This window comes from Camelus dromedarius, chromosome 10, assembly GCF_036321535.1.
Source record: "Camelus dromedarius isolate mCamDro1 chromosome 10, mCamDro1.pat, whole genome shotgun sequence".
Lineage (NCBI taxonomy): Eukaryota > Metazoa > Chordata > Mammalia > Artiodactyla > Camelidae > Camelus > Camelus dromedarius.
In genome coordinates this window covers 58623316-58637476 of record NC_087445.1, presented here as the reverse complement: position 1 = coordinate 58637476, position 14161 = coordinate 58623316, and the positions used below count along the sequence as shown (strand labels likewise).

The following is a 14161-nucleotide window of genomic DNA, read 5'->3' as shown; positions in this document are numbered from 1 at the left end:
TAGTCCAATCATAGTTGAGTTGGATTCTCCCAGAGCTTGAGGTGGGTTTCTGCCTAAATCTGTCAGGTCATGAAGAAATTAAAAAAAAAAAAAAAAAAGAAAAAAAAAAAGCCCACTCACACTACCCTGTGCTATACAGTATAATCTCGTTTGTCTGTTCTACAATTTTGAAATCCTGTCTGTCCCTTCCCACCCCCTGCCCCCTTGGCAACCACAAGTTTGTATTCTATGTCTATGAGTCTGTTTCTGTTTTGTATTTATGCTTTGTTTGTTTTTGTTTGTTTTAGATTCCACATATGAGCGATCTCATATGGTATTTTTCTTTCTCTTTCTGGCTTACTTCACTTAGAATGACATTCTCCAGGAGCATCCATGTTGCTGCAAATGGCGTTATGTTGTCGGTTTAGTTACAATTTTTTATATATCCTTTGCAGAAAGGAGATTTGTGAAGTGTAAACATTTTTGAAATTATCTTTAATTTATGAAAGCAGTCAATATATATTTAGCATTGAATTTAATAGCTGGATGCTATAGGCAATGACAAAGAAAGCTAGAATCTCTGCCGTCAGTGCTTACAGCCTAGCGTGGGGAGGTGTCAATAGATAGTTAAACAATTATTACACCGTGTGGCAAGTGTTGTTACTGGAGCAGTTCAGGAAACTGGTTGGACACACCTTGCGCAGACGTGGGAAGATCTAGGGAGAATGACTAGAAAGAATAATATTTTAACTGGTACAGAAGAATGAGTATATAAGGTGAAAATTGGGGGAAGATTGTTTTAGGCTAGTGGTACTCAAAGTGTGACCAGCAACATCAGTGCCATCTGTCCCTGCTTCCCCCCCGATCCCCCAGCTCCCAGATCTACTAGTCAGAAATTCTTGGGATGTGGCCATCAGTCTGTGTTGTACAAACCCTCAGGGTGCTGATGCAGAAAATCACAGGTCTCACCGACACCAAGAACCAGAGGTGAGAGAGAGCACAGAACATTGAATAGAGCCGAAGCAGGAGAGTTTGAAGTTGTTAATAGCTTGAGTTGAGGCTGGAGAGGCAAGGAAAGCCTGATGAGGTGGTTGAAGAGTTTAGATTTTTGTCTTAAGTGCACTTAGAAGCCATTGAAGCATTTTTAGTCAAGGAACAGTTGGGGCAACTTTATCTTTTAGAAAGATTACTAGAGAAGAGATGGGCATTAGGTAGAAAGAATGCCTGGGACGCCAGTACAGTGATAATGCTGGTGGCCAAGAGGATGGAATAGTAGACACATTGAGCAGGCTTAGGAAGGAGAATTTATAGAGTTTGGTTACTGATTAAATGACGAGCGTGAGGGGAGAAGGAATTCCCAGGTTTAGCACTCAGGCCACTGGAGAGAGAGTGGTTCTCTCGCCTGTGGAATGGAGAACACAGGAGGGGCAAGTTGGAGATCACTAGGAAGGTTGTAGGTTTGAGCTCAGTTTTTGAACACAGAGACAGAAGTAGTTAGGTGGCAGTCGGTTAGAGAGAACCATAGTCAATTTAATATTTGCCTAGTGCTCTGGAAAGAAGTAGAGGTTAAATAGATAGACACAGGAGTATTTGCAATGTATAAGGTAACTGAAATCTTGGAGGACATATTAGAAAACTCAAAGTATGATGAATGAGGATATAAATAGTGTGGAGACAGTACTATTGCACAGTGGATGAGGAACCCTCAGAAATGACTGAGAAGGACCAGCTAGAGAGAAGGATGAAGACTCAGGGAAGCATGATGTCATGAAAGCCAAAGAAAGAGAATTTTCCAACAAAGAGCCTCTCAGTCACATATCTAATGCTCTGAGGAGTTAGTAAGGTGAGGACTGAAAAGTTTCCATTGGAACAGCCTCCAGATTGGTGCGACTTTGGGAAGTTACATGAAACTCAAGATTTGACTAGAGTGGATTTGATGGAGGGGTCAGGGGAGAAGCCATACATTAGGTAATGGAGAAGTTAGTGTGCAAGAGACACTAGCCAGCCATTGGCTCTGAAGGGGAAAACAGTCAAAGCTGGAAGGCCACCATGAGGTCCTGTAGGACTTTCTTTCGCTCCTTCTGTCTTTGGTAGAGAGGAGACTTTCTTGAATGTGGATAGGAAATATTGAGGGAGAGGATGAGGAGTGAGGGAGGAATGGAAGATAGAAAGAAGAGAAAGGAAGGAGTGTATAGAACAAGGCTGTGAAAATAGTAGGAGTGGATGAGACTCAGAACACCTGGATGGCGAAGGGTACACCTTTCCCTTTGTAACAGAAGGGGAAGAAAGGATGGCTTCTCGAAAAGGTAGTTTTGTCCTTTTGGTGGGAGAAAGGTAAGAATTCCCATCTGATGATTTCTAATTTTCCTTTTTTGGCAACTACTGTTGGAGAGGGCAGATGGGGCTCAAAGGAGAATAGTAGATGAGCTTAAAATAGTTGCCATGAAGTAGATACAGAATAATAGGGAGAAAGTCAGATTTCTTGTGGCATTTAAGTCTCAGTTGAGGCTAGACATCATGAATTTGTAGCAGAATCAATCTGCCAGGTGGATTGATTTTCTCTAACATTTCTCAGAAGCCTTGGTGTAGGTGTGGATGTGGGAACCAGTTGCATTCTTCCACAATTGGTGTTATTCTAAGAAATTGTTGCAGAAGTACAGGGGAAGAAGTAGATTAAAAGATGAAGGTCTGCTTCCTTATCTGAAATTACAAAATTCAAGAGGATCTGAAAACTAATGATATTTTTCTTAACTCAGTGGCAAAACTTCCTCTGAATGAATTGATGTGAGGCTACTTATAACCTTTATTTATCAAATTGGTGTATATATTCATATATTTTGCTCTAGAAATAATGTGTATCACTGTGGAGTGCTGCCCCAAATTTTGATGAGGCTGTTATAGCATGTATGGATTATCCCCTGTGTACCCCTTCTTAAATTCAGAAAAAATTCTGAATTCTGAAGGACATCTGACCTCAAAGCCTTGAAGAAGAGAATGCATTAAGCAAAAAAGAAGTTGAAACGATGAACTATGGAATCTAATCTGGATAAGGAAAAAGAGGAAGATAGGGAGGGTAATCCACTAAGAAAAAGTAGGATGCTTAAGGAAATAGATGACTCTAAAGAACTGATGTGTTGGGGATCAAATGAGAAATTTGGGAGAATGGGAAGTCTGGTGAGTAATCAGTGTGAATAAAGGGATTATATCCAAAGGGAGACAGTTCTGAGTAGTTACAAAGTCCAGGGTGTGACCATGGGAGTGGGAAACTGAGTTGTAATGGAATAGAAAGTCATTAGAGATGAGGTCAAGAAACTGAGAGGCAAGAAAATTAGGTGAGTTACGCACAGTAATTCATAGATTTGGAGTGGAATGGAACACACCCCAAGACAAATTCTCAGATCGCCAATGAATGGGGCTCTGTGGAAGGCACGTGAGATACCAAGGTGTGTAAGACAGTCTCACTCTTGCCTGGACTATTATCTTTTTAAGAAGCAAAGTGATACATAATTACACAACATGGTGAGAGTAGTGATTATAGAGGCATAATCTAAAAAGCTAATTAAAGTCTAAATTAGGAAGGAGACCCTAGATGTCTTGATGAGTCAGAAGACTAACCATTCAAGAAGAGTTTCACCCATTGTTTGGGAACTTTCTGTGTTTGGTAAACATTTATGCACACCTAAAGATATTCAATAGAATATCAATAATAGTGGTTAAAACTGTCATATTTGCTAAGTAATTTATTAAATGCAGTGCCAGAATAAAAAAAAATTGGGTATGAGCTGTCTTCAAGAAATATTCTCTAATTTTGGGAGTCCCAGACAAACTTAAGGCTTTAGGAAAAGTGATTTATTTTATTTGGTGTGTAATTTTGTAGTTTCTTTTTTCGGTGACTTTTTATTTTCTAGTTTTGCCTTAATAGTTTTATTGACTGCCCTATATTATTATATTATGAAATTCCTCAATCCTTTCTGGATTCGAGTGAGAGTATGAATAATTAATAAGCAACTATTTTCTAATCGATGATGTTGAAAAATAAGAAAACACATAATGAGACATTTTTAATCACCCCATATTTTAAAAGATACAGTTTATCTAATCTAAGTGTACTACACTTTTTGTAGAGCAGTGTGTCAGCTGCTCTTTGGACGTGACTTTAAGTAACGTATTTCTTATGTCCTCCAAAAAGAGAAGAGTTCTCCAACGTTAGAGACGAGTTGACAAATGCTATTCTGCGGTGAAGAGTCGTGGGGGTAGACCACAGGAATGTCGAACAGCAATGCTGGCTTTGGGCAAAGAAGCTTTGATGCGTTGTGACCTCTTTGAAATGTTGAGACTGATGGTCCTTGTGGGGACTTGCATTACAAGAAGTCTGACACAGATTGAACATACTATGTGAGAATAGAAATGCAGAATAATAGGGCAATAATTCCCTATCTATAAACCAGCTATGTTTACGATTCCCTAAATGACGGGTCAAAATAGATTTGCACTATGGCAAATATTCCAATTGCAATGCCCTGCAAAATCTCAACTGTCTCATGTATTTTAAGCAAGGTTTCTGGGTCGTGTGGCTTTTCTAGTAGACTTCAATGACATGCAACCACCAAGCGTGGACCTTGTCATTTGTTGAACTCCAACTGTCTTTAATCTTGAGGACACTAAGTAAAACAGTGAGAACCCTTGGGGTTTCAACATAATCATAGAATATTACTCAGGATCAGATTTTCAAATTCTTTCCCTTTGGCCTTTTCTTTTGCCACATTTGCCGTAGAGAAGCCGTATGTTCTCTCTCCATCTTTACATTTGGATCTGTGGTTTTTCTCTTTTTTCCCATCTTTCTTCCTTTCTCTTTTAGTTCACAGCCATGAATGAACCACAGTGCTTCTACAACGAATCCATCGCCTTCTTTTATAACCGGAGTGGAAAGTATCTCGCCACAGAATGGAACACAGTCAGCAAGCTGGTGATGGGACTTGGAATCACCGTCTGTATCTTCATCATGTTGGCCAACCTACTGGTCATGGTGGCAATCTATGTCAACCGCCGCTTCCATTTTCCTATTTATTACTTAATGGCTAATCTGGCTGCTGCAGACTTCTTTGCTGGGTTGGCCTACTTCTACCTGATGTTCAACACAGGACCCAATACCCGGAGACTGACGGTCAGCACGTGGCTCCTACGTCAGGGCCTCATTGACACCAGCCTGACGGCATCTGTGGCCAACTTACTGGCCATTGCGATCGAGAGGCACATTACAGTTTTCCGCATGCAGCTCCACACACGGATGAGCAACCGGCGGGTGGTGGTGGTGATTGTGGTCATCTGGACCATGGCCATCGTGATGGGTGCCATACCCAGCGTGGGCTGGAACTGCATCTGTGATATTGAGAATTGTTCCAACATGGCACCGCTCTACAGTGACTCTTACTTGGTCTTCTGGGCCATTTTCAACTTGGTGACCTTTGTCGTCATGGTGGTTCTCTATGCTCATATCTTTGGCTACGTTCGCCAGAGGACTATGAGAATGTCTCGCCATAGCTCTGGACCCCGAAGGAATCGGGACACCATGATGAGTCTTCTGAAGACTGTGGTCATTGTGCTTGGTGAGTTTTGTCTTGACTGTAACTTACTTTACGAATTCTCAATGTCTTAATATAAACCAGATGAATTTATGGTAGTGGTAAACGACAGTATGAACATTCACTGAGTATATATGCAGGAATGACAAGGGGATGAGGCACCATTATATCAAATATCTGTGATGAAGTCAGCATCCTAGTCTTTCTGTAATTACAGAATTGGTTTCAGGGAAATCATGTATCAGTGATGTGATATAAATAATGATGATGTGGAAGATACGGTTGACGAGCTTGGCAATGAAGTATTGAAAATACTAGCATTTGAAGGGTTTCCTTACAACCCAAATTGTGGAACTTTTGCCTGTGGTCTCTTGATTACAGATTCTCAGAAAATGACCTATGCTTTCATGTACAGTTACTTTTATGAGTCTATTTCTAAACAAGATGTCTTTCACATCCTGTAATTTTTACTACATACATGTAGGTAAGGTAAGTATTATATCAAGATATTTTGTGTAAACTGACTGCACAGAATAAGTTGGAATTAATACCATCCCACGACAGTCATCTTTATGAAAACGTATGTTTTCTTTCCATTAATTTTCTGTTTTTAGGGTTGGAAGTTAATTCATATTTCAAGGTGAAAAGCGAAATTTTATTTTATGTTATATATACTCAGATAACTTTTGCCTTTAAATAACTATTGTTTTTCCTGGATGAAGAATTCATGGTAACAATCAGCAGGAATATATTTATTCATTTGTGTATTCAGAAAATAGTTAAAGAGCACCTCCTTAGTTCCAGGTCCACCTCCTTAGTTCCAGGTCCTGTGCTGCTCCTGGAGATGTCCCCAAGAAGAAGACACATACACGACGTTTCTTTTGGAGTCCAGAGTGCCTATTTTAAAAGTTCACCCAATGAGTATTTTAAATAATGACCCTATTGAATTATATTTTCTCCATGGATTATATTCAGGTTAATGTTTGATCACATTTAAAGAAAACATTTTGCAAGTTTTTCAGCGTTTCATCTTTCCCCATGGAAATTCAGTGGAAAGTTCCTCTAATGCTCTTTGCCCCAGTTTGTAAAGCAGTGTTGCGTGGATGTCACCTGGGGTTGTATGGTTCCTCGGAAGCTCTGGGAGCTACATTAATTTTAGCCACAGGAAAGAGAGAGAGCCCTGATGATGGCTAGACTAGCATTCTGATTGAGGCATGGGTCCCACCTATTTTGGTTAGGGTGAATGCCTCAGGGAGATAACACCTGGGTGTCCTGATTGTGACCTTCTGGTAGACCTTTACGCATGAAGACCAGGCCTTGGGATTGCTCGCACGACCAAAGCCCTGTCTGTATCTAGCTGGTACACTTAGATAGTATCCCCACTGGGACCCCCATCATCTACCCAACAGAGCTTAGGAGACGTACAAAAATGATTTCTCTGTGTTTAATTATCAACAAAAGCCTTGATCATACCTGTGCCACAAGGACACATTCTCCACAACATGGATGAAACACATCTTCGTTTCCCATGGATGCCGCTGTTGTATGAAATTGAGTAATGTGAGATACTTTACTTCTGTATCAACTCAGATATTTGTTTGCTGATGATCTGAATCATCTGATTTAGACTGAAACTGAAATGAATATTCAGCCATGTTCATTCAGATTTCAGGTTGAAACTTGTCATAGGGTGGGTGCACTTTTTCTATTACTGTCTCAAGTATTGCTTATAGTTCGTAGAACCACCAGCAGAAAATGACTACTGAACTTGGACTAGGAACCTGCCAAGTTCTTGTTTTAATTTTGACTTGTATAAAACCCAGCATTTTCTGGTGTGTAGTATGCTTAATGATTCATGGAAAATTAATTTTTGTGCCTCATTGGATGGTTTTGCAGGTTAAATAAGAATTATTTTGAGGGTTAATGGGGTACCAGTTTCAGTGTACACTAGCCCTAAATGCCCCTTATGCCCCACCACACCAACCCCAAACTTGAAAATAATAGAAGTAAGGCTGCCCTTGGAGGTTAAACTAGTCAACTCTATAGGGACTGAATACACATAACTGTCTCTGGAGTAAATGGCATTATTTCTATTGATGTGTGATGGAAGAAGTTTTAGAACATGGAAAACTTCAGTCAGCGTGATAGGTGAAGAAATTTGGTGAGGCAAGATGTATGTGAAATTCTCATATAGGAAGGAGAAATTAAATAAGCTGCCTTTTAAAGAAAGGCAGCAAATGGGAGAATGGGCAGGGGTCAGAATAGCTAATTAGCAATCCTAAACAACCCAGTGTTTGTCAAGGTGGTGCCTGGGTACCATCCACACAGTGTCCTCCCCTGCGTGAATTCTGTGTAGTCATCGTTGCATGGTAAGAGATAGATTGGTCTTATAGGAACAAGAGTTCTAGTCTACTTGAAGCTCTTCTCATTGTGAATTAGTTTATTGGCAATCAGGTTTTTGGAGGTGCGTGCTTGGTTTTTAATACCTGTCTTCTCTGCTGGATTGTCAGCTCTGTGACAGCAGGCAGGGGTTGTAATGATGTATTGGCCACTTTCTCTAGATCACCTGTCAGGATCTGGCACAAAGTAGGTGCTCATTAAATAACTGTTGCATAAATGAATGTGGTGACAAAACCAATTTTTGAGCCCTCAAAACTGAGGCCCAGGGAGAGCCACACTAAGAATTCACTAAGTTAAAGCCGCTTTGTTCAGCTGTGGGGCAGAAGCCAAACCCAACTCACTCCTATTCCATTTTGTGCCTTCCAGTCAAATACAGCAGCTCGGAAATTGACTGGCCACAATGGCTGTGCAATAAGTAATGTTTATTCATTTATTCTGGGGATGTTTATGGCTTGATTACATGTGTCAGATCTTGCGTTTTCATTTCACCAAGTCAAAATGACCTCTGAGTTTTAAATCTGTTTAGTCCTCAGGATCACCCAAAGGATTTGTTGATCAACAATTTGTATTTCTGGGAGTCAACATAGAATAAATAGATCATCCAGGTTTATGATGGCGGTACCAATAGCAGTTTTTAAGCATAAGGTTGTGTATAAGCTGCTTTTGAGTGAGCACTGGATCCTGGTACTTTTATTTGTCAAACACATGTAGCATTAATCATGTGCCCAGCACTACTCTACCTTAGAAATTAGGATTTATAAAGACCAACCCTGTGGAGTCTACATAACGTTATCTATTCGTTAGCTTCATTTCCCAGAGGTGAAAACTGAGGCACAGAGAGGTTAAGTAACTTGCCCAAGGTCACACAGCTAGTTAAGTACCAGAGCTGGAATATGTTTCAGGCACTCTGGTTCCAGAGCCATGTGTTTTTCACCTCCCTGCTAGGATACCTCTCCATAATAAAAGCAACTACCAGCACTGCTGTATTTTGTTAGAAAGTTTGAACAGCACTGTGCTATTAAATTGAAACATTGTGATCCCATTTGTTTCTGTTGATACTGCTCCGCTGCCTGTGCTTTATTTCCTGGGTAGAAGAAAGCTTTTAAGGGAGCATTCTTCTCCTCTTTGCTTCTAACATTGTTGCTTCTAACTCTCATCTCATTGGCTCCTTTCCACCGTTTGGTGTCAGAGCACCGGTAACTGACTGCTTCTGACTGAGGGAGCGTTTTGTTCCAGGTGTAGTTAACTTGAAGTTTCATTGTCCCAGCACGAAGTCATGTAACCCCTCCCCAGGCTTGAACTCTCCGCACTTGACATTTTACCAAGAATTCCCTTTGAGTCTGTGCCACGGTTGAATCAGAGTGGCAGTCAAGTTGTTCTTCCTTATTTGACCACAGTCTGTCTTAGTCCTTGCCTCTCTTGCTCTGTTCCTTGCGATGACACCTTGGTTGGGGATAATTGGAGACGAGGGCAACCAGGATTTGGAAAGAGAGAAGAATGTTTATGGTGTGGAGGTTTTTGCATCTTAATCATGGGAAAGAGTAAGGGACATAAAGCTAAATAAATCCGGGTGGAGCCTGTCTCTTTGGGGAAGAAGAGGGAGACACTTTTTCTAGTTTGATCTGTTCTGGCCGGAAATAATCACCACGGAAGCTAAATTACTGCTTATTACCCAGGTCCCCTGTGCCTGGGTCAGTACTTGGCACTTGTCTTCATGCTCTGTTTATAACCTTACACCAAGGAAAGTTGTGTTCCCTGCGTTTTATGCTGAGGGACCTGAATTAATATAGGGTAAGTAACTTGCTCAAGAGCATTTATTTTGTAAGTAGCAGACTTGGAATTCAGCTGTAAGAATGTTGTAGACCATGACCCTCCATCGCAAGACACTGTTCGGATGCTCTGCGAGAGACTGTCACTGGTATTAATAATAGTAGTGGGGTCAGATGAGTTTAAGCTCATTGTTCTCTTGTTCACTCTGATGAAACATACATCGGCCAATATCCTGTTAGCAAATCTTTATGTACTTCTCTTTTCCATTTAATTCAACAAACATATTATGGAGTGCTAATTATGTGCTAAGGAATTAAAAAGATGAATAAGGGAAACTCCATTCTTTTCTTAAAAAATTGAGGTAACATTGGTTTATAACAGTGTATCCGTTTCACATGTACAACATTTCATATCTAGGGCATACTCACCACCAGCAATTTAGTTCCCACCATCATCACACTGTTGATCTCCTTTATCCATTTCACCCTCCTCCCCACCCCTTCCCCTCTGATGACCATTACTCTGTTCTCTGTATCTGCATGTTTGTTTTTGTTGGGTTTACTCATTTTTTTAAATTCCTCAATGAGTGAAATCATGTATTTGTCTTTCTGTGATTTATTTCGCTTAGCATAATGCTCTCAAGGTCCATCCGTGTTGTTGCAGATGACAAGATTTCATCGTTTTTAATGGCTGAATAGTATTCCTGTGTGTGTGTGTGTGTGTGTGTGTGTGTGTGTGTGTGTGTGTATGTATGCATTACGTCGTCTTTATCCAGTCATCTGTTGATGGACACTTAGATTGTTTCCATATCTTGGCTATTGTAAATAATGCTGTAATGAACATAAGTGTGCATATAACTTTTCAAATTAGTGTTTTCATAGTCTTTGGATAAATACCCAGAAGTGGGATAGTTGGATCATATGGTAGTTCTATTCTTAATATTTTGAGGAATCTCCAAACTGTTTTTCATAGTGGCTGTACCAATTTTTCACTCCCACCAACAGTGTATGAGGGTTCCCTGTTCCCCATATCTTTACCAGCACTGGTTATTTCTTGCCCTTTTGATAATAGTCATTCTAATGGGCATGAGTGATGCCTCATTGTGGTTTTGATTTTCATTTCTCTGATAATTAGTGATTTAAACCTCTTTTCATGTGCCTGTCTGAATGTCTTCTATGGAAAAATGATGTAGCTCCTCTGCTCATTTTTAAGTCAGGTTTTTTTGTTTTTTGTTGTTGAGTTGTGTGGGTACTTTATATATTTTGGGCATTCATTCCTTACCAGATATATCATTGCCAAATATCTTCTCCCAGTCAGTAAGTTGGTTTTTTGTTTGTTTGTTTGTTTTTGCTTTGTTGATGATTTCCTTTGCTGTGCAGAAACTTTTTAGTTTGATGTAGTCCCATTTGTTTGTTTCTGCCTTTTAAAATCCATCCTACACAGAGTTTATGGTGTACTAGAGGAGGCTAAGAAAGAGTTGCAAAAACAGTTAGGTCCATGTGCTAGTTGATATATGAGCAGAGTGGAGGGAAAGGAGGCCTCCTGGAGGAAGCAATATTGAGCTCAGTTTTGATGCATGTAGAGGAGCTTGCCATCCTGCAGGGTGTGGGTGGAGGGGAAGCCAACCACAGCTCACCTTTGGGGAACTGGAAGTCATCAGGTGTGATTACCATATGATGGGTATGCTAGATAGAGTTTGGACTCAGAGCCATCATACCACACTAAGGAGTTTGGGTTTCCACCTGTAGGTGATGAGAGATGCTGAAGGATTCCCTAAGATAAAGAACACCAGTTCCTTCTGGAGGTAACCATCTAATTTATCATCCAAACCGAGACACTTCTGTAGTGAAAACAGACGCTAACTGGGACACTGGGGCAACAGGCATAAACCGAGACTCGTCTGGTCAACCCAGGATATATGGTCACCCTCCGCCTAGGCTCTGCTTTCTGTTTGTTTATAGTCTTTCTTCGTTTCCTGTTGGTTTTTTAAATATAGAGCTCCTCACTGGACTTGTTCCACTGTGTAAAGATAGTAAAGAAGAACTTCTTTCTTAAAGCAAGGGTTGGCCCAGATTTAGAATTTTATTGCTGAAAAGGTCCTTGAAAAATCACGCTATCCAACTTCCAATTCTTACAAATAAAGAGACTGAAGCTCCTAACTTAATTGAGAAACTTAGGTCTCTGAATTCACTGGTGGCTCAAACCAAGGACTGGGTTGGTTAACTCTGAGGGATGTGCTGTTCTTACTGCCTGTGCCTCCACCTCGTTCAGTTCCATCCACATTTTGCATCATTTTCTTCTTTGTGAACATCAACATGTATTTATGTGGTGAGCCAGGGTTAAGTGTAAACATTGTGGCTGTAAAGGTACTTGCAAAGGGTCCCCTTGAATTTGGCCTTATTATAACCAACTGTGATCACTGAAATGAAGCTTTGACAAAAAGTCATCGGAATCTGAATTCCTGGCACATTATGTAATTTTTACACATATTATCATCCTGCTAGCTTTGTTAATAACAGCATTGTATTAATTTCTTATTTATCTTGGTTTCTTATTAAGTTTATATTTTCCCCAGTGTGTATGTGTGTGTGTGTGTGTGTGTGTGTGTGTTTCCCCATTTACGTTCATTGAGGCAGGATGCCTGTGGGATCTGTTCCTGACTCTGTCATTAACTGGGTGATTCTGGGCGAGTTCCCTTCTCTGTGTGTTAATTTCTCTGTGCCTTCATCTGGAGGATGGAGTTGGCCAGTTGGATTTCCAAGATGATTTAGACCTCTCCTTATAACTCTGTAAACAAAACAATAAGGACTTAATGACTGTGGACCAGCCGTGCAGAGTTTTCCAGTGAAAAACACAGAAGTGGAATTGGAGTAAAAGCAAAGGACAATTTTTCTCCATGTCAGCCTCTTGAATAATTAGCTCTAGACGTACGCCCTCCCATTAAAGGGAGTGGCGCATTTAAAGGATGGCCCCAGAAATGATGTATAAAAATGACAGTAGAGGCTGTGTGGCAAGGTGGGAAGGCCTCCCCATCGGTCCTGGTGCTCGGGGAGGGCAGCAGACACAAGAGTCTCTTATTCTCCGGCCACAGGTGACCAGCTGCACATCCTGTTGCTTGGAGGAGGAACCAGCGCTACCCCAAGTCTCCTCAGGTCCCCTGTGGCGTCCCTGTTAAGGCCTCTTTGAGGAAGAAGAAGCTGGGAGACTCTTCATGAGAGCCTGCATTGTCGGGCCAGCCGCAAGGCCGCCTGGCACCGAGGGTGTGGTCAGGAGGGACACCCTGCAGGGGCCCCAGTTCCTGGGCTCCGGTCAAGAGAGAAAACAACTTTTCACATACCAGCTCTTTGTGCCCTTTTGTTGCCCAACTCCATTCAAATATTTTGACTCAGACGAAACTTTTAAACAGAAACAGAAAACAGAAATACCACAGGAACCCAACTAACAGAATTCCTTTTTGAGGTGCGGACGGAGCAGCCAGAACCCGGGGCTCTTGCTGAGCTGAGGTCTGTGGAGAGTGATGCTGACCTGGTCCAGCTCGGACGCCCCGCCGGGCCCAGCCCGAAGGTCACCCAGTCAGGTGTCCTTATCACTGAAGGTCATGAAACATGCAGGAGTTTCCTGAATGAATTGTGACCACTGGGAACCACTGTTGCTTAGAGCTTGAGAGCTTTGATTTGGAAGAAAATAAGCCAGAGTTGAGAATTACTTAATAGTTTCATAGCCTAGAGTAAGTGATTTAGTGTCTCTCTGCACCTCAGTTTCAGAATTAATAACGTAAGGGTAGTAGGACCTTTCTTGTCCAGTGATGACGGACAGTAGATGAGGTAATTCATGGAAAGCGCACTTCGTACAGGCTCTGGCTAATGCAAAACACTTACTGAACGGGAGCAAGCATTGTCTTTACCAGGAGGTCTTGTGCACAAGTGCATTTTCTCCACCCGCTGCCCCCTTTCTCTTTCTGGTATACCCCCACCCCAGCACACACCCAGTAGAGGATTTGATGGTTGAGATGGTGCTTCGTTTCTATGACATGGTATAAAAATACTGTTGTGGTTTATTTAGCAGCTGTTGGCTCTATTAGCAGGCTGTAAATTTTATTCCGAGTGGCTTTCTCTTTCCAGAGATACATCTGTACCGCAGAGTTGCCTGCATCCTACTTGTGGAGCCTCGGCCCTATGTATGAAAAGCCCTATTAGCACCACGAGAAATGGCACTTCTGCCCTGGTGACTCTCTGGAGACGATTAAATAGTGTCGACCGTTAAAATGAGTTTTGAAATGGAGCAGGCCCCTTTGTCAGTGTCTGTTGGGAAAGGTCATCGGCTCATTCAGGCGCACGTGCCATGCCTGGGGCCCAGCTGGCCACCCAGCCGTCATTCAGGGCATCACTTTTCTTTCCTTTTGATCCACAGTGAAGGACTGTGTCTGGCAT

General features: G+C 41.5%; 1 protein-coding gene across 6 annotated transcripts in view; it reads left to right on the top strand.

Annotated features, from left to right (window-relative positions):
* LPAR1 (lysophosphatidic acid receptor 1) overlaps positions 1 to 14161 on the top strand; it is a 134379-nt gene that overhangs the window by 76784 nt on the left and 43434 nt on the right. For all 6 annotated transcript variants that reach the window (XM_010988787.3, XM_031450185.2, XM_031450183.2 and 3 more), the window contains one exon: positions 4838 to 5585. In XM_010988787.3, coding sequence (XP_010987089.1) covers positions 4838 to 5585 — 748 coding nt within the window. The remainder of the gene's footprint in view (positions 1 to 4837; positions 5586 to 14161) is intronic.